General features: G+C 41.5%; 1 protein-coding gene across 3 annotated transcripts in view; it reads left to right on the forward strand.

The window, feature by feature from the left end:
- The first annotated feature begins 270 nt into the window (after nucleotides 1-270).
- The window catches only part of LOC147239634 (alpha-tectorin-like), a 30,787-nt gene continuing 9,825 nt past the window's right edge, over nucleotides 271-21,232 (forward strand). The window contains exons 1-27 of one of the 3 annotated variants that reach the window (XM_086194872.1): nucleotides 271-341; nucleotides 722-789; nucleotides 881-904; nucleotides 3,205-3,320; nucleotides 3,452-3,730; nucleotides 3,843-3,938; nucleotides 4,062-4,227; nucleotides 6,356-6,471; nucleotides 6,659-6,934; nucleotides 7,048-7,143; nucleotides 9,335-9,500; nucleotides 9,947-10,062; nucleotides 10,199-10,474; nucleotides 10,676-10,771; nucleotides 11,250-11,415; nucleotides 12,668-12,783; nucleotides 14,509-14,784; nucleotides 14,884-14,979; nucleotides 15,096-15,261; nucleotides 16,003-16,118; nucleotides 16,275-16,553; nucleotides 16,648-16,743; nucleotides 16,873-17,038; nucleotides 17,248-17,648; nucleotides 17,757-18,333; nucleotides 18,415-18,998; nucleotides 20,623-21,175. In XM_086194872.1, coding sequence (XP_086050998.1) covers nucleotides 744-789; nucleotides 881-904; nucleotides 3,205-3,320; nucleotides 3,452-3,730; nucleotides 3,843-3,938; nucleotides 4,062-4,227; nucleotides 6,356-6,471; nucleotides 6,659-6,934; nucleotides 7,048-7,143; nucleotides 9,335-9,500; nucleotides 9,947-10,062; nucleotides 10,199-10,474; nucleotides 10,676-10,771; nucleotides 11,250-11,415; nucleotides 12,668-12,783; nucleotides 14,509-14,784; nucleotides 14,884-14,979; nucleotides 15,096-15,261; nucleotides 16,003-16,118; nucleotides 16,275-16,553; nucleotides 16,648-16,743; nucleotides 16,873-17,038; nucleotides 17,248-17,648; nucleotides 17,757-18,333; nucleotides 18,415-18,998; nucleotides 20,623-21,175 — 5,461 coding nt within the window. In that variant the 5' untranslated portion in view covers nucleotides 271-341; nucleotides 722-743. The remainder of the gene's footprint in view (nucleotides 342-721; nucleotides 790-880; nucleotides 905-3,204; nucleotides 3,321-3,451; nucleotides 3,731-3,842; nucleotides 3,939-4,061; nucleotides 4,228-6,355; nucleotides 6,472-6,658; nucleotides 6,935-7,047; nucleotides 7,144-9,334; nucleotides 9,501-9,946; nucleotides 10,063-10,198; nucleotides 10,475-10,675; nucleotides 10,772-11,249; nucleotides 11,416-12,667; nucleotides 12,784-14,508; nucleotides 14,785-14,883; nucleotides 14,980-15,095; nucleotides 15,262-16,002; nucleotides 16,119-16,274; nucleotides 16,554-16,647; nucleotides 16,744-16,872; nucleotides 17,039-17,247; nucleotides 17,649-17,756; nucleotides 18,334-18,414; nucleotides 18,999-20,622; nucleotides 21,176-21,232) is intronic. The other 2 variants (XM_086194870.1, XM_086194871.1) reach the window with 2 other exon arrangements.

Consider the following 21,232-nt stretch of genomic DNA (forward strand, 5'->3'; position numbering starts at 1 on the left):
CTATTTTGGGGGGGGAGACAAGTAATTAGTAATTTCTCCCAGGGTTAGTGAAGCAATGGCTGCAGTATGTCGGTTGTGATTGCTATTCTTTGTGAATTTAAAATATTTGTTTAAAATTGTTTGGGTGCTGGTGGAATTTATGATTTCCTTTATCATTTTCTTCAACTTGTCTGTCACCAGTCACCTAAATGTTTTTGTTCAGAGGAACCAATGAAATTCCATCATGATGATGACACGCCCCTAACTGGTCAGACAACAAATGTATGGCTCTGTGCCAAATTGCAGCCCCGAAGTCTCAACAGGATCAGAGGAAAAAGAAGAAAGGAAGCACACATGAACAGGTAAAAATGTATTTTTGTAATGCTTAACATTATGAACTGTTTCAATGCAGTAGGATTGTGTTTTCATAAAAATGCTCCTGAGTATCAACTTGATTGCAGTTTTGTGTTGTAGAATTTTGATGCATTATCGGTTTTAATTTGGGTTTATTTGATTTAAACCATTCACGCACTGCAACAGCAACTTCCCGTACAGTATGATAAATGTTTTAGAACTTAATATCCGATTCAAATACTTTTTAAAATTAAAATACAATTTTACAGAACAGTTCTGACTTGTTGAGCCTTGTGAGTTTGTTTTATTTTAGTCTCAAATGTAATATCATTTCATATGTAAATCTCCACATATGGTCTGAAATGTGTTCCTCTGATTTGGTCAACAGATTTGAATTCTGAGTTACCAGGATGGCAAATCAACTCATGTTGCCTGTGCTACTTTTGGGGCTGATAGGTACGTACAGAATTCAATTCCCTTTGGTTGTGGTTTAAAACGTGTTCATGTTGGTATCTTTTAATGCCCATTGATGTTTGTGTGTTCGTAGGTGCGGTGACTCCTCAGAGTTCAGGTCGGTTGAAGCTTGAGTTTTTGGTTTTCTACTTTTATCAAGGCAGCAATACAGTCACATCCAAATCATGTTGTAAAAGTGAAATTCATGTGCACCAAGCAGACAGAGAAGTACACACTCTCAAGAAAAGTAGTTACATTATGTCATGATAGAATGGTTGATTGCTGTGTACAGTTTAATTGACTGCATAACCTGCATGACTGTTTTGATGTCATCATATATGTTGTGATCTCACTTGGTAGCTCAGGAGGTGTTCATCATAGCTCCACTTTCACCTCCCTGAGTATAACTGAGCTCCTCAGCCCATCCACAGTTCGCTGTCTTTAAGCTTTTTAACAACTGGTATGTCAACATGTCATTTCAGTACAGCCAGGATCTCACTGAGGAGTGAATAGGATTCATTTCCATTAAAGAATCCAAGTTGAACTTGAAATGTGTGAATAGGAAATCCGCCTCACCTTCCGTCCTTGACACACCCCTCATTCAACGGCTCATTAATTAATGGGTGACATCAGCTGGCTGACCAGTGTGGTGAATGACAAAGCAGTGGGAGCCGGTTTTTAATCAGAGCTGCACTCACATCCACAAAAGCACAATCTGAGGATGTTGAGGATTGGCCAGCTGACATGCAGATGCTCCCACATAGCTGGCACGGCACAGCTTGGATCAGACACAGATGAGCCCGTCATCATAACAGTTGAATAATTTATCATCTTATTTTTTGGACCAAGTACATATATATATATATATATATTTTTTTTTTTTTTTTTTGCATCCTCTTTCACACACATTTATCCACGTATGTAACTGCAGACATGATGTGTCAAGATTTCATCATTGTCTTTGATGAGCTTTCACTAGCATCGCCTCTTGAGTGCTGCCAGTGGTTCCAAAACAGTAGAAATGAAGTTTGCTTGGAGGGTGGCACGTTTCCACTGTCGTTCCACTCTCAGCGTATGGGAACATGAACTTGAAGGGGCTTGAACCACATTTTTGTGCATACAGGGCCTTCGAACATGAGGTCCCTGATGTTCTTGCGTGTGTGTTGGGCATGTGCTGTTTTTCATTTCTAATTGTACAAGTTTCAGTATTAAATGACGAAGGAAGAAACAGCCCCAGAGACTCCTGTTTACATCGTCACTGTGTGCATAACCTTTAGAGCTCAGGGTTCTTCCTCAGCCTGCATCTCTGTACTAAATCTACAGGTCTTTTTGCGCGAGGCCCCTGGCCATTCGACACTGAGCCACATGTGCAAAGAGCGATAGAAGGGATCAGGGATCGTGAGACCTGGGCATTCGGGTCTGTTGCTCTGGATCTTTTGCTTATTGCCCCTTAAAAATGCCTAAAAAATATAGGCCCACATATAATAAACTGCCCAATGAAAATCACCATGGCCAGCAGCCACAATTGCAACATTGTTACTAACCCTGACCTGACCTGGCTTTCCTTGTGGAGTCTGAATAATTTGTTGCAAATTCAACACCAACGTTCAGTTGTTTCCCCCTCTGTCACTCACTGATATTACTAGAGTCTGTCTACAGTTTAAGCAGCGTTCAGTGGTTAGTTAATATGGATATACGGCTTTTTGGGGGGCAGTGTAAGAGGTGGAGAGTGAGACATCATCTCCCCCAACTTCAGATAATACGTCCATCAGCTCAGATTCATGCGAAAAGCAGCCAGCTCTAGCTCCAACGTAATGGTCTGTTAGCTCGAGTTAGTAGCCAGTCTCTGCACCTCGCTCGCTTTCAGACACTTGGTTTGGAAAACTAGAGAATCTTACTTACGGCTCTGTAGGTTCAAATCACGTTCTTCATAAATATTCGTTATCCATGAACTTGTTCCATAAAGTCTACAAGATGAAAAATTACTGTAAGGAACGTTTTAGGTGTAGAGGGAAATTGGCTTCATTTTGTTAATATTACGATTGGGACCCAAACAATTGGCCTTCTTTTGTTCTCAAACTATGGTCAAATGGTATCTTCAACAGCCCAATTTTCAAATTTTCCCAGGGGAGAAACCCCCGGCCCCCAGTGAAAATAAAGATTTGATCTGCAGGGCTAAAATCTTAGATGTCTTGCAGTCTTAACAATGCCCCTGGTTGTGTCATTTTTGTAGGAAATGAGCTTTTTTTCCATGAATCTAATCAAACGCATTTCATCACAAATCACTTCTGTATGTTTGCAACCTCTTGTCTCCAACCATGGAATGGCTCAGTCCTAAGGATTCTGTTCCAGGTCAAAATGGAAGGCCCTTCCTCTTATCTTTGTGTTGTTTAACTTTTGATTCTTTTGTTACTTTAGGACCCCTCTACCCAATTAATGGAACAACAATCTCTTATGGATTCTGGTGGGGTTCTCCTGCAATCTCCCTGGAACAGCCTTTTGTTTATTTTGGACGGTCGTATAATCAGATATATGTGAGTACATTTCTATTGTATCAACTCAGCAAAATACATTATATTGTATATTTTGTGACATAAAAGATGCAATTTTTTTGGGGGGGATTCAAAACACAGAACTGTGTGTTAATTTTTTTTTCTTTTCTAAGGTGGTAGGGAATGGACATCTGACATTTGTTTCACCATCGCACATGTCCATAACTCAGAAGATCCCAGCACGTGGATCCAGAGACATCATAGCGCCATACTGGACAGATTTCCATTACAACACAAATCGTGTAGCTTCTTACAACCAATACACCAATGGCAGTGTTCTCCAACAAGCTACAAGTGACATTCAAGAGTACTTCCCAGAGTTGAACTTTACTGCCAGCTGGGTCTTTGTTGCAACATGGTATGAGGTACCAGACAATGAAACCACTGAAACAGTAAGTCAGCTTGTTTAAAATTGTGAAAAACATTAAACGTGTGTTTGCATTCATACAGTGTTCCTTTTTATAGAACCACCTGAAACAATATTTGATATTATATTTCTTTCAGGAAACAACTGTGCAGGCAGTGTTGATCTCTGGTGGCCAGGACTCATTTGTACTGATGAACTATGGGACAATAGCTTCAACAAGTCAAACAGTTGAGGTGAGAGCAATGAGAATATATGCTACACACAACAAAATACAGGTTTTTTTTTTGTGTTTTTTTTTTTCAAAAGTTATCATGGGGTGTTTGGCCTAATTGCATCTCTCTGACATGACTTTCCAGGCTGGATATGACACAATTGGTTCCACCCACTACTTCTCAATCCCTGGATCATTCTCTGACACTGCAACAGGAAGTAACTCTACTTTCCGCTTGAGTAGCAATGTGAATGTACCTGGACGCTGGGCCTTCCAGGTAAATGATGGACCACTCGGATCAACTCATGATGGTATGTTAAGACCACAGGATGCACTGTCATCATGATGGATACTGACATCTCTGCTTGTTGCTGACATCGTGAATCATATTGATCGATATCAGCTATTTTCCAGTCATCCCAAAAAGAGTCGTTTAAAACGTTTTTGATGGCTGCTGTAACCCTGGCACCCAGGACAGACTGAACATTGCAAACACTTCGATATGGCACCAATTTATATTTCTGCTGGTGGGAGCTCACGATGCTTGCATGACTCATTGCTATTTTGAAACCCGCACACATTTGTCTCACAGCAAAACGCACATTAGATCAATTAACAGCAGCAGCCACAGTGAACACACATGTATGCTCTTTCCTCCACATGTGCACCAACACACGCTCTTTCACAAACACTCAGTCTTCACACTGGTGATGCATATGAAGAGTTAATGCCGATGTAACCTAACGTAAAAGGATCCGATGAAAATAAAGGGGAAAAAAATCGTTGACGTGGTAGGGTTCTCACTGGAAGACAGTGTTGGTGGATATTTGGGGTATTTTTAGAAGGAATTTATCCATTTTTGTTGGTTAAATCAACCACTATGCTAGTTTATCAGCAAGTTGCTGTCCAGCCTTTTTGACAATTTATCTGACATTACAATGAAATGTGTTGATCGGTAGCGGGGGAGTAGCAAATCAATGACAAGGGGAGGATGCCTGGCACACGTGGGCGCTGGGGAATCACCATCGGTCCGCTGATCCTGAAGCACATGCGGAATCGGCACCCATAGTAGCAATTATGTGAAAACAAAACAAAACATTTTCGTCAGATCTTCACCAGTGATTTTATGAAAACTGTCGGAAAATTCCTTAGCACAAACAATAGTATTTAAAGTGACATTGTCACAGTGTTTGCCTTAACAGCCTCTGAGTAAAAGTAGGGACCAGGAGAGACCTGCAGCTTTTCTACTGACTCCCCCGTGTGACTTTTCAGGATTTTCCACAAATAACAAGTCCATATTTTTCCCAATTGACCTTCGTGTCATCACATTTGACCTCACAATAAAATACATATACCTTGCTATCTTGGTATGCAGAGAACTAAAACATCAAGCCAGTAGGACCTATGGTTTTGATAAGAGCCTGTTGCCCAAGCTCATTCAGCTGCACCCCGAACATTAGCATTCGAACATGATAGCATGAGCATGGAAATGTTTTTGTGTTCTTTTTTCATTTGGACACCTGGGTCATGACCAGTAGCATGCTAATGCTACCTTGGGGTTTTCAATATTTGACCCCTTAAGTATGACCTAACACCCAGACCACTAGCATTAGCTTTTTTTTCTCATGTACCGGTGCTCCTCCTGATATATGCAAATGAATTGTGCTGCAAATTTAGTGAAATGTATTCTTCCCCTTTTGAGTGACACGTTTTTCCAAGTCCAATTACCTGTTTGCATACAGTGGTGATTGTGTCTCCTTTGCGATTAGTTCAGTGTCTCATGACTCAGACGGCTTAGTTCAACCAAAAATGTATGAGGCTACAAAGACTGCAAGTGTTCAAGGTTTTTGTTTTCAAGTCTGTAATTGTGCCTCAAAAACTGGATGCATGCACTGAGACACAGGTCCATTCAACATTTCCACAGGAGATTCTTGTTTCTAGTTTGTATGCTCTTACTTTATCTTTACAATTGCTGTCCATTCAGAGGGTGACCAGACAAGCCTGTGTGTTTTGAAATGTTGTCTTTCCTGAAAGGTCAATGTGCTTTCGCCTTCAGAATCACAGTAATTTAGTTCACACGATCCAAAGAACACAACACCAAAGAATACACAACATGGGACAAAACATTCTGTTTTGTGAAATGGGTTTTCTGAAATGTCATAAGATTTCAGATTAAAGAGGGTGGGACAAAAACTTGTTGTAAATGGACAGAGACCCTGGCGACCCTCTGATAAAATGGCCCTCTTGAAGCTACCAGTCAAAGAGTAGCCTCCTCAGTCCAAATTCCTTAAGGCCCGATTGAAGGGTCCCAAGGTATTGTCATGCACTCTACTGCATGCTCATTGTTAAAGTATTCCCTGATGATTTCACTCTCCTCTTCAGTATTGAACTTTCATTCAACTTATTCAATTCTTTTTTGTGTTGTTTTCTTATTTTCAGAACCTCTGTACCAAATTGTTGGAACACCACTCTATCGTGAACTCAATGGATATTCCTCTTCAGTTTTCCTGGAACAGCCTCTTGTTTGTTTTGGACGATCATATAATCAGATATATGTATGTGTGTATGTATATGTAAAAAAAAAAAAAAAAGATATATGTATGTAAATTTGTTTTGTGTTTTTTATTTTGGTAAAACTGCAGTGTGTTTTGAGCACATTGATGTACACATGCCAAAACAAATGAAATGAGTAGAGATTTTATGTTTCAAATTACTGTGAAATGGGTTTTTTTTTTCCTCCAGGTGAACAATGGATATCTGAGCTTTGATCCACCATGGTACTGGTCCACACCTCAGATGATCCCAGCACATGGCCCCAGAGACATCATAGCTCCATTCTGGACCTATTTTGACTACAGTGTCAGTGGTGTAGTTTTCTTCAACCAATACACCAGTGGCAGTGTTCTCCAACAAGCTACAAGGGACATTCAAGAGTACTTCCCAGAGTTGAACTTTACTGCCAGCTGGGTCTTTGTTGCAACATGGTATGTGGTACCAGACGATGAAACCACTGGAACAGTAAGTCAGCTTATTTAAAACAAGGAAATGCAAACATTTCATACGGTGCTCTTTATTTTATCATTCTGGAAACATTACTAAATTCACTCTAAAAGCACAAATATTTATTTCAGCTCACAACTGTGCAAGCAGTTTTGATCTCCGGTGGTCAGTACTCATTTGTAATGATGAACTATGGATCAGTAGCCTCAACAACTGAAAATGTTCAGGTAAGAGCCATTAAAAGTGTATCCTAATCACAACAAATACAAATTTTGTCGGGAGTTGTTTGGACTTGTCTGAATCTGAATGCACTTACATACAAATAATTCCCAAGCAGCTGTAAGGGGGCCCTTGCACTCAAACCTGTTGGCATGTGTTGCAGCTCAGTAGATCACGTTAGTCTGCTTGTCACCTGAGCAGATTAAGGTGTCATTAAAGTTACTTCCTGTTTTCACCAGGCGGCGCTAGAGCAGACATGGTTACTAAATAGTATGTTGTTGTACATCAAATTTGTACTGTGTTGTCTTCACTTGATGTCAACCAGACGATGTTTGTTACTTCTGACCTATTTCCTTTAATCACCGGGTGCAGCTATGACCAATGGTAAATACTGACCTATGAATGTCTTCAGGCTGGGATGTTTATCCAAGGGGAAATTTGAAACGGATCAAACCATGCGGGAAAGGGTTGTCACAGTTTTGCAATGTTATAGTTCCAGGAGGTCTCATGAGTCAGAATCAGATAAAGCTCCTCTAAGGACAGTATGAAATGTGAAAAGTCTGAAAATGACAAAAAAAATTACAGACAGAATTCAATACTGCAGACTTCCAGTTTTGTAAAGGTCATGGAGTCGAGGGACATGTTTATAGGTCTTATTATACATGGCAACCTCAGCAAGGAATTTCAGTCCACCCTCTTCCCAGCCACTTCCATCAGCTCTTCCGGGGAATCCTGAGGCGTTCCCAGGCCATCCTGAGAGATGTAATACCTCCAGCGCGTCCTGGGTCGCCCCAGAGGCCTCCTCCCAGTTGGACATACCTAGAAAACCTTCTGAGGGAGGCGTGCAGAAAGTATCATCACCAGATGCCTGAACCACCTCAACTGACTCCTCAATACGGAAGAGCAGCAGCTCTACGCTTTGTCTCTCCCACGGAAGAAACTCATTTGGGCCGCTTGTATTTGCGATCTCATTCTTTCGGTCATTACCCTGAGGTCATGACCATAGGTGAGTGTTGGAACGTAGGTTGAAGGTATCTCAAGAGCTTCCCCTTTTGGCTAAGCTCCCGCTTTGATAACTTGACTCAACATGGCTAAACCAGTCCATTGTGGCAAAGTTTCATGTGTGGATTGGTGAAACATCAGAATTTGCCATCTCATGTCTACATAGTGTGTAACAACCAGGAAGCTTAGCAATTTAACATCAGTGAGGTCTGCTGTATACGGTGACCAAATTGGAAGAGATTTGGATGAAGCTCCTCGCAGGGTTTCACCCTGTGTTCTATAGACAAGGCTGTCAGGCCTGATTTGCCCCCCCTGCTTAAGCAGAGCTGGTCTGAATTCATTTTTTTTTTCTAGCACCTGGAAGCTATGCCTCAAACCACTCCCAACTAGTGTCATAACTTTCCGTGACAACCTCGACACATTGTGTCAAATAAAAATGGCTGAAATCCTCTGGATTTGGCATCTAAAGACCTTTTCACACTTGCACAAAAGTTGTTTTTGTCCCCAAATTGCTGGGGTGCCTGTTGTATTCACACTGAGTGACCGGAGCTAGAGGGGAATATCGCCATGCCAGTATACCCTCTGCAGCCGTAGTCTTTTTGCCGGAGTGAGTTTGAGCTGAGCAGTCCGCCCACTCCGACACGGAGTTTAGCGTATGGTGATGATGTACCCTATCCAGCAGAACTTTAGACAGCACAGGGAAACACTGACAACACCAATGCACAAGGGAGAAACATGATAAACTTCACCTGCAAGTTCCAAGTTCAAGATACATCCAAGATTTTGGAAGATGACCAACTGGGGAGATAGTGTTGCCAGATACGGCTCCATGGGAGAGACTTCAGCTTGCGTTCACAATATACAGTATATCCGGCCAAAAAGCTGGATACTCCACGACAGATATTTGTAGGTCTTTGAGCCTGAAAATGAAAGAAGTGTGCCTTGTAGGTTTCATCAGGTTACACAAATCTAAGTTTCATGCATGTGAGTTTTTCTGGAATCTTTAATATTTTCCCCAGGCCTGATTTTTTTTTTTTGTGTGTGAATTTTTGAGCATGTTGAAGCCCTCAAAATACGATTCATTTAGAAGGACAGGAATATTGATTCCTTGCAAATCAATATGGCTCTTGCATTGTTGAGTAATGGCTCTAATGATCATAACAGGTCTAATTGTATCTGTCTTACATGACTTTCCAGGCTGGATATGACACAATTGGTTCCACCCACTACTTCTCAATCCCTGGATCATTCTCTGACACTGCAACAGGAAGTAACTCTACTTTCCGCTTGAGCAGCAATGTGAATGTACCTGGACGCTGGGCCTTCCAGATAAACGATGGACCACTGGGATCTACTTATATTGGTATGTTCAGACCACAGGATGAATATATACAGTATATATATATATATATATATATATATATATATACGTGTATAGATATAGGTCTGTGTGTATCTATCTCTCATTGGCAGAGGTGATAATTATTTTAATATTCCAAGTAATTTGTTGTCCATATCATAAGATTATGTATTGATTTTACTTTTAATGGTTTCTTGCATTTATTTGTGTTATCTTTCTTTATGTGTTTATGTTCATTGTTTCAAATTTAGAGGTTGACCGGAAAGCTCCTGTGTCGTTTGTGTGGTTTTGTCTCTTGTTTTGATTTATTCCTCCAGCACATTTTCCTTTGAACTAAATTGAACTAAATTATACTAAGAATCCTTTTCTGGAAAAATGAAGGTCAGGATTGAAGTCCCATTCTGCTTATTTGTTTTTCTCTTTATTTACCTTTTTTCTGCCCTCTTCAGAACCCCTCTATCCAGTTATGGGTGAACCCAGTTATCGTCCACTCAATGGATATTCATCTCCAATTGCCTTGGAACAGCCTTTTGGGGTTTTTGGACGATCGTATCAACAAATATACGTATGTTTAATTTGTTTTGTACTATGTTGACAAAATCCATGTTATGGTATGATTTTGATCAAGAGGAACTTCATTTTACATGTTGTAGGACACAATATTTTACATTACAAAATCACTAAGAACTTTTTTTTTTCAGGTGAACCACAATGGACATCTTACGTTTATGCCATCATTGCACACGACCACACCTCGTATGTTCCCAGCACATGGATACAAAGACATCATTGCTCCATTCTGGACAGATTTAGATGACGCGAGAGGTGTGGTTTTCTACAACCAATACACCAGTGGCAGTGTTCTCCAACAAGCTACAAGTGACATTCAGGAGTACTTCCCAGAGTTGAACTTTACTGCCAGCTGGGTCTTTGTTGCAACATGGTATGAGGTACCAGACGATGAAACCACTGGAACAGTAAGTCAACTTGTTTAAATTGTGAAACACATGAAAAAACATGTTATTCATACAGTGGTATTTTTATATTACCAGACGATGAAACCACAGAAATAGTTAAGTCAACTTTGAAATTAGTGCATACATTATACAGTGTGCATGGTTTTGTACTGTATGTTATCGTTAACATTAAGGTAGAAACCTAAAAACTCTTTTTTTCAGGAAACAACTGTGCAGGCAGTGTTGATCTCTGGTGGCCAGGACTCGTTTGTACTGATGAACTATGGGACAATCGCTTCAACTGATCACACTGTGCAGGTCAGAGCCATTAAAACTGTCAGCCATACACAAATTCATTCAACACAGGATGAGATGGTATTACTGTCCATTGTGCCATTAGATGTTAAGTCACATGAGTTGCCCTGATGAGTGGCGTGGGGGTTGTATCAACGTAAATTTTAGGACATATCATCAGTAGTGTTCCTTTTGGATCGGGGTGTTTCAGCCTTTCAACACTAGACACCTTCATCAAAGGTGGCCAGCTACAGGGTGATCAATCCTGAGCTTGTGTCCCATGCCCAATCACAAGCCCACGGGACTATGCATGGCAGGGGCGCCCACTCCCCTGAGTCAGGCCTAGAGCTGACTGCATACCTTGCTCCTTCTCCTCTTGGGTGGGAGAAGGGGTGATGGGGATGTAAATACTGTTGCTATACCTTGTTAAAATTTGAATGCAGTGATATACAAAGCAAAATAATTACAGGCCTAATTTTATCTGTTTGACATGACTTTCCAGGCTGGATACGACACAATCGGTTCCACCCACTACTTCTCAATCCCTGGATCATTCTCTGACACTGCAACAGGAAGTAACTCTACTTTCCTCTGGAGCAGCAATGTGAATGTACCTGGACGCTGGGCCTTCCAGGTAGACAATGGATCACTAAGTTCACCTTTCAATGGTATGTAAATATGCTGGATTAATTGATCATTTTAGACAATTAATGTTTGAGTAACTCTCTCCTTTGATATCTAATTGTTGTTGACAGATTATATGTCAATATATGTTTATCTATAATAAGTAAAAAAGTCCCTCTGAATCTGCCTTCATGTCAAGATTTGTTCTTCCCTTGATCTGTAGTTGAATTCCGAGCACAGTGATGCAGAGGCAAAGTAGGGAGTTGTATTCCCAAAAGACAAATTTTAGGCAATAAACAACCCATTGACACCTCGCTGTGTCGTTAGCCAGGTTCATGAAGTACTGTATACACCTGTCTTAAAGTCTGATAGCAGGAAGTGACAGGTGACTTTTTGTCATGCTTCTATTTCCTATCAGTATCGTGATTACTTGTTTCCTGAGATGTAAATGTCAGTCATCCAGGTCATGGTTTCTCTTTCAGTACTACAACACAGCACTTAAAAGCTGTTAATTGATGATTTTCAATTTGTGGATCTCTGAAAGTCTCTGAATTAGTTTGTGTTCTACTGTCTCTTGCTTGTTGTGTTGCTTCAGGCTACATCATAAGTAGCTATTATCCCACAGAGTTGAACACTGACCACCCAGTGGTAGAATTCGACAAGTCAATTTCCCATTAATGCTCTCCACCTACATTTCAGCAAATCCTCTATTTGAAGAGTTTTAAAGCTGAGCCCAAGTTATGCAGAAAACAGATGAATTGTAATCTGAAGACTAGCAATGATAAATTTCCTGGGAAATTTTGAATGGGTCTGCATGTCACTGTGCGCATCCAGTGTGTGTGGCACAGTCACAGGCCAATGGCAGAAATGGGTCCAACTTAAACTTTTTGCAGTTATCTTACTACACTACACTACACTACACTTCACTACATATCATCATCTGACATTTCTCATCATCAGGGGAAATTATGTTACTATCACGGTTCCCTGAGTGATATTCACTCTTTAAAAAGAACCACACTCACAGCACAGCCTTGTGCTCACCCTGCAAAATTTACTAGTCTAAGCTGCTAAGGAACTTGATGTTTGTCTTAAAATGATTCTTTTTTCAGTGATGTTAAAGGTTACATGTGTTTAAGTTTATGAAAACCAAAAATCAATGACTTGAAATGTCTCCGTTTTATTTTAATAGTTTACTAAACTCCAACCTTAATTTTCAGGTTGTAAAAGAGGGTCAATATAAAATTGTCTCTCTATTAATGTTTTTATGTGTCTCTTTGTGGTCTTTTATTTTAGGCCCCTTCTATCCAACTATTGGAGAAATAAATCATCGTGAACTCCATGAAAGTTCTCTTCCCATTTCCTTGGCACAGCCTTTTGTCTACTTTGGACGGTCATATAATGAGATATTTGTAAGTGAATTTGCTTTGTGTTTTAAAGATGCAATTTGGAAACAGCCCTTACCTGCTCCAGCTTTACAGGAGGCAGTATTGTACCCAATTTTGATGCACACCCAATGTAGAGTCAGTGGAGCGCCTGTGCAAGAGCATCATCTTGTCTGTATCTGTCAAATCTCGTACAGAGGAAATTTATCAGGAGGTCTATACAAGTGCTAAAAACAGTGAATAAGTTCAACAGACAACAGAACAAGGCTTTGCTAGATTTGAGCAAGACTGAAACGCCGACTTAGTCCAAGCAAGACTGCTAATGTTGTGTCCCTGTCCTCACAAGAGATGTCAGTCCAAACTGAAGTTTCAGCGCCACATAGCTCTTTCTTACCACTGCTGAAGCAACAACAATCAGTGACTACCATTGTGACTGTCACATCAGGCCATCTAGTCAGTGGTGTGTGTGTGCATTTTAACTGTTTGTTTGTTTGTGGGTGTTGGCAGTCCTGATGGCTCAGGGGAAAAAGCTGCCAGTGAGTCTGCTGGTGCGGGACTTAATTGACCTCAAGTGCCTGCATGAGGGCATCAGTTCTAACAGGGGGTGGGCGGGGTGGATGGGGTCAGTTGTGATGGCCTTTGTTCTTCTGAGGCAGTAGGATGAGGAGATGGGTGGGCAGAGGGCATCCGATTTTTTTGGGGTGGTATTTATGACTTTTTGCACCGCCTTCCTATCCTCTGCTGTGGAGCCAGTGTACCACACTCCCAGACTGTAGGTCAGGACGCTCTCCACAGAGGAGTGGTAGAAGCCCAGCAGCAGATTTGTGCGTCCTCAGGAAGAACAACCTGGACACTAAGTGCAGCCGCTGCTGAGCCTCCTTCACCAGGGCCCTGGCATTGTAGGTCCAGGAGCAGTTGGAGGAGATGTGGGTGCCCAGAAAGCTGAAGGTGGTGACAGTTTCCACCTGTCCTCCATTTATGAGGAGGGGGGTGTGGTCCTGTCTGTTTCTCCTGAAGTCCATAATAAGTTCTTTGGTCTTATGGATGTTCAGGGTCAGGTTGTTGCCTGAGCACCAGTGAGAGTTTCTCTACCTCTGCCCTGTATGCTGTCTCGTCCTCGCCATGGATGAGTCCGACCACGGTGGTGTCATCCGCATATTTGATGATGCGGTTGGTTGGATGGGTCAGAGTGCAGTCGTGGGTGTACAGGGCGAATGGCAGAGGGCTCAGGATGCAACCTTGAGGGGATCCGGTATCCCAGAAAGAGAGATTATCTCAAAGTTACAGGGTTAGGTTGTCATCATAGGTTGGAGATATTTTACACAAAACAGCCACCATATTTAATTACCAATACAAAAGAAATGGGCCACTTCAGACTTCATGTTTTTCTTCATGTCCTCTTGCTTCATTTTGTGTCACTCCTCTTCTTGGCTTCCTTCCAGGGAGTTTGGACTCCCGACCTGATAAAGGCCTCATCCACTATTTTACATGACAAACATATAGTCAGGATTTCCAAGTACTTAGTAGCTTGTAGCCCCCTTTTATACTGAAGTTGTTTCTTCTCTGAAAAGAATTGAAAAAAACTATCCCAATCAACAATTTAAATTTCTTCCAGTCTTCACAAATTTGTCTTCAAATATAGAATGGTATGTTTTCGAAAGTAGACCTGCAATGCATCTATTGTATGCAAAGACAAGTAAATATTCTTTGATGTGTTATGATTCAAAATACTGAGAAGTGCTTTTTGCCCAGGTCAACGACAATGGACATCTGAGCTTTGATGCACCATTGAACATGACCACACCTCGGATGTTCCCCGCAAATGGATCAAAAGACATCATTGCTCCATTCTGGACAGATTTAAGCAACGCTTTGGGTGCAGTTCTCTACAACCAATACACCAGTGGCAGTGTTCTCCAACAAGCTACAAGTGACATTCAAGAGTACTTCCCAGAGTTGAACTTTACTGCCAGCTGGGTCTTTGTTGCAACATGGTATGAGGTACCAGACAATGAAACCACTGGAACAGTAAGTCATCTGATTGTAAACACACATTAAATAAACCTGTTTTGTTTTCATACAGTTAACCTCATTATATTCACTCTAAAAGCCTGAGTATTTTTTTAGTACACAACTGTGCAGGCAGTGTTGATCTCTGGTGGCCAGTACTCGTTTGTACTGATGAACTATAGGACAATAGCTTCAACAAGTCAAACAGTTCAGGTGAGAGACATTGAAACTATACACCAAGCATTTTACCCTATTTATTGATGAATGCTGTAATATTTGAACTAAAGTGCAACTAATCATACTTATCTCTGTCTTACATGACTTTCCAGGCTGGATATGACACAATCGGTTCCAGCCACTACTTCTCAATCCCTGGATCATTCTCTGACACTGCAACAGGAAGTAACTCAACTTTCCGCTTGAGCAGCAACGTGAATGTACCTGGACGCTGGGCCTTCCGGATAAATGATGGATCTCTCAGCTGTACTTTCACTGGTATGTTAAGACCACAGGATACACTTGGGTTCTTTAAAAAAGACACACTATTGTACAGTCACTCCATTCCTTAGATATTTTTGCTTATAAATGAATATACGATGATGTTTATCGGCTCATTTCTTGCCAACCCAAATGTTCAAAGTTCATCTGTTTAAAAGAATTTGGTGTTGTCATGTTGACAACATGATGTCACGTAGTCCTGACTGACCACTGCACACACAAAAACATTGTAGGAACAAGGTGAATCGAGGGAAGAAAAACAGTGCACATCAGATAAAATAGGATTTTCATCTCATTGAAGACGAGCATTGCACTTAAGAAAACAAATATAATTGAAAAGATTCTGGTCATCAGAAGAGAACTCTGTAGAGCAGACACGTCTGCCATCGCCAATGTGAAGGAATGCTTTGCTTTGCTATGATAAATGTGTTTGCTACAAACACTTCATAGGTTTATTCTCTGCCCAACTTTACTCATTCGGTTAAATTAGTGAGAATCAGCCTGATAGTTTCATCATAATCCTGCTTGATATTTTACAAACAGATACAGGTGAAAACATAACCTTCCTGATGGAGGTGGTAATACTTTCAATAGTACAAGTTCAACTGTGTTTGTTGGTTCAAACATGGATGTCAAAGGTTACATACAGTGGACTGCTATGGATAACTCTGTTCATTTCCAGAATACTGTCAAAGTTCAAGATGGATGGTCATTCTATTTATTCTTTGTTGTTTTTAGAAAACCTCTACCCAATTAATGGTGAGACAAGCTCTCGATCAGATGATGGAAGCTCTCCTCCAGTTGCCCTGGAACAGCCTTTTGTTTATTTTGGACGGTCATATGATCAGATATATGTATGTAAAGTTGTGTTTTATTTTACAAATCCTTTAATGTGGAAGACTTGGAAGAGCATGTGTAATGAAAGAGAAGATTTTTAGTGTTCGTATTGTCTGCCAAATCACATGAAATGTAATATTTTAGTAACTGAATGTTGACAACAACTTTTCCAGGTCAACCACAATGGACATCTGACATTTGATGGATCATATTACGAGTACATACCTTACATGTTCCCAGCACATGAATCCAGACACATCATTGCTCCATTCTGGACAGATTTAGACAACAGAGAAAATGGTGTGATTTTCTTCAACCAATACACCAGTGGCTGTGTTCTCCAGCAAGCTACAAGTGACATTCAAGAGTACTTCCCAGAGTTGAACTTTACTGCCAGCTGGGTCTTTGCTGCAACATGGTATGAGGTGGCATACTTCCCTACCACTGGAACAGTAAGTCAACCTGGATTTTAACAGTGAAATATGCAGTGCATATATATTTTGGTTTTTGTGTATTTTTTTCTTCATTTACTTGTATTTCCTTAAGCAAACAACTGTGCAGGCAGTGTTGATCTCTGGTGGCCAGGACTCATTTGTGCTGATGAACTATGGGACAATAGCATCAAGAACTCAATCAGTTCAGGTGAGAGCCATTAAAACTAATAAGCAAAGCACAAAAAATTCAAATTTTGTTATGTTATCATACCTTATTTAAATCAGAATAAAATAATATTAACAGTAGTAATTGTATTTTTATGACTCAAAATTCCAGGCTGGATATGACACAATTGGTTCCACGCACTACTTCTCAATCCCTGGATCATTCTCTGACACTGCAACAGGAAGTAACTCTACGTTCCGCTTGAGCAGCAATGTGAATGTACCTGGACGCTGGGCCTTCCGGGTTGATGATGGCTTACCAGGCTGCAGTTTCAATGGTATGTTAAGACCACAGGATTCACCGTGATCATTATAGATACTTTTTTTATGTCTACTTCACTACTTAGATTTCTCAGTTTGGGGATGTGAGGTACTTTGTTGCTGGGATTATGAATCCTTTTCTCTATGTTAATCACCAAACTAAAAAGTTCATCTGTGAATGGCTTTAATGTTCACTTGGTGATTATTTGCTTTCATCCTTTTCAAGGTGAACCTGTGCAGCAGGGCGACTCATTCTGGAGTGACAGTTCCTGTGCACAGATGTGCACTTGCACATCAGCAGGCCTGCAGTGCCACAGTCAGCCCTGCTCATTTTCACAGATATGCCGTCCTGCTGCCTTTCAATTTTCCTGCCAGACGGTGCAGAGACAAACGTGCACCATAAGTGGTGATCCACACTACTATACCTTTGATGGCACTTTGTTTCACTTCCAGGGGACTTGCACATATGTTCTCTCAGAACAATGTGGTCTTGAGCTGCCCTATTTTAGAGTAGAGGGCACAAATGAGAACAGAGGCAGCACTCATGTCTCTTGGACACGACTGGTGAAAGTTCTTGTCAATGATGAATCAATTGAACTGGTCAAAGGACATCATGGAGAAGCAAAGGTCAGCAATAAAGAATCTTTTCTCTTTGTAATGTGATTAGAAATTTAATTCAATGTGATCAGAAATAGGCCTGTACTTCGACTGACATATTTGCTGCTGTGTTTGCAGGTCAATGGAAGCTTTGTGGCCACTCCACTCTCTCTTAGCAATGGAACCATCCAGGTTTATGAGTCAGGTTTTTCTGTAGTTGTCAGTACTGACTTTGGCTTGGAGGTATCATATGATGCTAACCATTATGTCAGGATCAGTTTACCCTACACTTACCAGAATGCAACATGTGGCCTGTGTGGAAACTTCAACAATCACCCTGAAGATGATTTTCTAACCCGGCACGGCGAGATTGTTACCTCTGATGTGGTTTTTGCCAACAGTTGGGAAGTATCAGGGGAGAACGATGGTGGTTGTGGGGTCCAGTGTGAAGGTCTGGATTGTGCCTCCTGCACTGCCGACCAGACAGCTTTGTACAGCAATGCTGACCATTGTGGAATACTTCAGAACAGCTCTGGAGCTTTTGCTGCTTGCCATTTGCAGCTTCCACCACAAAACTTTGTGGAGAATTGTGTGTATGACTTGTGTGTGGGAGGAGGGTACCAGCCCATTCTGTGCCAAGCTCTATATGTGTATGCACATCAGTGTCAACAGAAGGGTGTACAGCTCCCAAGCTGGAGGAGACAAGGCTTCTGTGGTACATCTGCTCGTCTTTCAAATGTATTTCAAAACATTGTTTAACTGTGCAGAAAGTCAAAATAAAAATTTTGTTTTCCAGAAATCTCCTGTCCTTCCAACAGCCACTATGAACCTCAAGGCTCTGGATGTCCAGCTACCTGTGTGAATCCCAATTCCACCCACAACTGCCCTCTTCCTTCCCAAGAGAGTTGTGTCTGTGATTCAGGGTACATCCTTAGTGCTGGGGTCTGCGTTCCTCATGCTGAATGTGGCTGTAGCTTTGAGGGGCGCTACTATCGTTCAGGAGAAACTGTACTACCAGACCAGGACTGTGGGAGACGTTGTACCTGCAGTTCTGGTTCCATGACCTGCCATCGCTATGGTTGTGGCCCTCTTGAATCATGCAGTGTGGAAGAGGGACAAAGAGGATGCAGACCAAACAGCTATGAAACATGCTGGATAAGGGGCCCAGGATATTATCATACTTTTGATGGTGTGACATACCACTACCCTGGGGCATGTCGATTGACCCTTGCCAAAGTGATGGGCTTGTCAAGCCACCCCCACTTCATGGTGGCAGCAGAGAAAGTACCCAGAGGCCACCAGGGCTTTTCCAGGGTGCTGAAGTTTGAGGCAGAAGGCACACATGTCTCCATTGAGATCACCGGTACCACCAAAGTTAAGGTAAGAACTAGACATGAATTGGATACTCATTTCATCCAAGAATCCGGTACTCTGTGATGAGGCAGAATAACTAACGAGTAAGGGTGCAACAAAATAGTCAACTCATGAAACGGGCTCATGAAACAAAATACGATATGAAATAAATATTAAAGAAAATCAAATGCAAAAATCAAATTTTATTAATATGCAGACATAAAAGTTATTGCTCCATCAGTAAAGAAATAAAAGGGTCTATGCTTTGAAAAAAAAATTCTATATGGATTTCTCACCATTGACTTTTCTTTTACATGGGGAGCCAAAATAAGTCCACACAACCATTTCGTTTGAAGGACCGTCCACGACTTGTTTGACCGTGTCGTATTCCAATTTGAAATAATTGTTTCACTGCTTCTTCTGTTGCGTTGCTACAGTGTTCTTCCTCTTGTAATATGTGTACACAGTAGGCCAGAGGGTCAAAAATCAGTGTAAGGGACGGGCGGCACCACTTTGCATTGTTTTGTTTTTACATTGACTTTTATGTTGTGCATCTTTGAATTTTATTGAGTCATTTTTTTATTTCGCAAAATTTCCCAACATTCCTACGAACGAGTGACAATGTGTCATTGTCCGTACTCAAGGATTTTTCAAGTAGGAAAGTTGTCCTTGGGTGCTTTTGTCCAACAACGTTTTCTGACAGGCAGCCACCCTGTCAGTCATTCACAGAGTCCCTCCCCCCCACATACACTTCCGTCATCACACCAAAGATAGAAGTGTTTTGATGAACATTTGAAAGAGATACTGTAGAGATATATGGTATCTGATTTCATCGTTGAATTCTGGACCCTGGCAATGGAGGACAACTGGACAGAAGATGCCCTCAGGGCTGCATTTGTTCAGGGGTTAAATGAGCACATTAAGGATGAACCGATCACTTATGATGAACCTGATCACCTTGACTCTCTGATTTTCCTGACTAACAGGATTAAAAACCATCTTTGCTCCCACCGCCTGGAGAAGGCCTCTGCTAGTGGGTGCCCCCAGGTTTAAGCTTCACCAACCACCAGCCCAACCCCTGTCTCTCCTCTCAAACTCTGTCAGTCTCTGACAGAGGAACCCATGCAACTTGGTCATGCTCATTTTTCTCCCGAGGAGAAACAAAGAAGATGGCAGGCTGGTGAATGCATGTACTGTGGAAAGAGGGCATTTCTAGCCTCTCGCTCCATCCAGCCAAAAGTGCTGGCTTGTTGATGGGGTCAGGATTCTTTTTTTTGTATCAAAGGACTCAACTTAAAGGCCATGCGTGATATCAGAGGACTAATTAATATTGCTGTGAAAAATAATTTCCCGCTCCCCCTTATCAACTCTGCCTCACTTTGCTTCAAGGAGCAACAGTGTTTATCATGTTGGAGAACAAACTTTATGTGAGACAAGTGTGAGTTTCACTTCATTAAGGTCAGTTTCCTGGTGTTCATGATTGAGGAGGGGAAGGTTACAATGAATCCAGAAAAAGTGAGAGCAGTTGCAGAGTGGCCATTCCCAAAAAACTGAAACAACTCCCAAGACTTTTGGGTTTTGCAAACTTGATTAAAATCAATGAGTAATTTAATGAGAGCAAATGTAACTGACTGCTTGATGTCCTCTTTAGGTTGATGGTCAGCTCATCAGACCACCATACAGCTCTGCATCCAACAGAATCCACATCTACCACAGCAGCATTCACAGTATCATCCTCCGCACCTCCTTCGGTGTCACTGTACAGACAGTCTGGCCCCACTTTGTGCGTGTCACTGCACCTGGTATCTACAATGGTTCCATTGGTGGGCTCTGTGGTAACTACAACACTGATCCAAACGATGACTTCCAAACACCCAGTGGCATCCTGGTGGACGGCGCTCAAGTTTTTGGAGACAGTTGGAGAGATGGTTCATTGGCGGCACATTGTGTGGAGACTGTGAGCCAAAATTCCACAACAAATTACAATTCTAGTGAGTACTGTGGTATTCTTGATGCACTGGATGGGCCATTTGACCGATGTTGGGCCATGGAGGACCCACAACAGCATGTGGAGGCATGTGATGAGATCATTAGGGCTTCTGCAGATCCAGAATCATCACTATGTAAGGTCCTGCGAGATTATGCACTGATGTGCCAGATAAGAGGCAGTACCATGGGACACTGGAGGAATGTAACTGGGTGTGGTAAGCACTTTCCTTCTATTCAGTTGAGATTAGTTTGATACTATTCACTGTCTTACC

The sequence above is a fragment of the Aulostomus chinensis genome, chromosome 23 (assembly GCF_037954235.1).
Source record: "Aulostomus chinensis isolate RoL2024-O1b breed Wild chromosome 23, RoL_Achi_v1.0, whole genome shotgun sequence".
Lineage (NCBI taxonomy): Eukaryota > Metazoa > Chordata > Actinopteri > Syngnathiformes > Aulostomidae > Aulostomus > Aulostomus chinensis.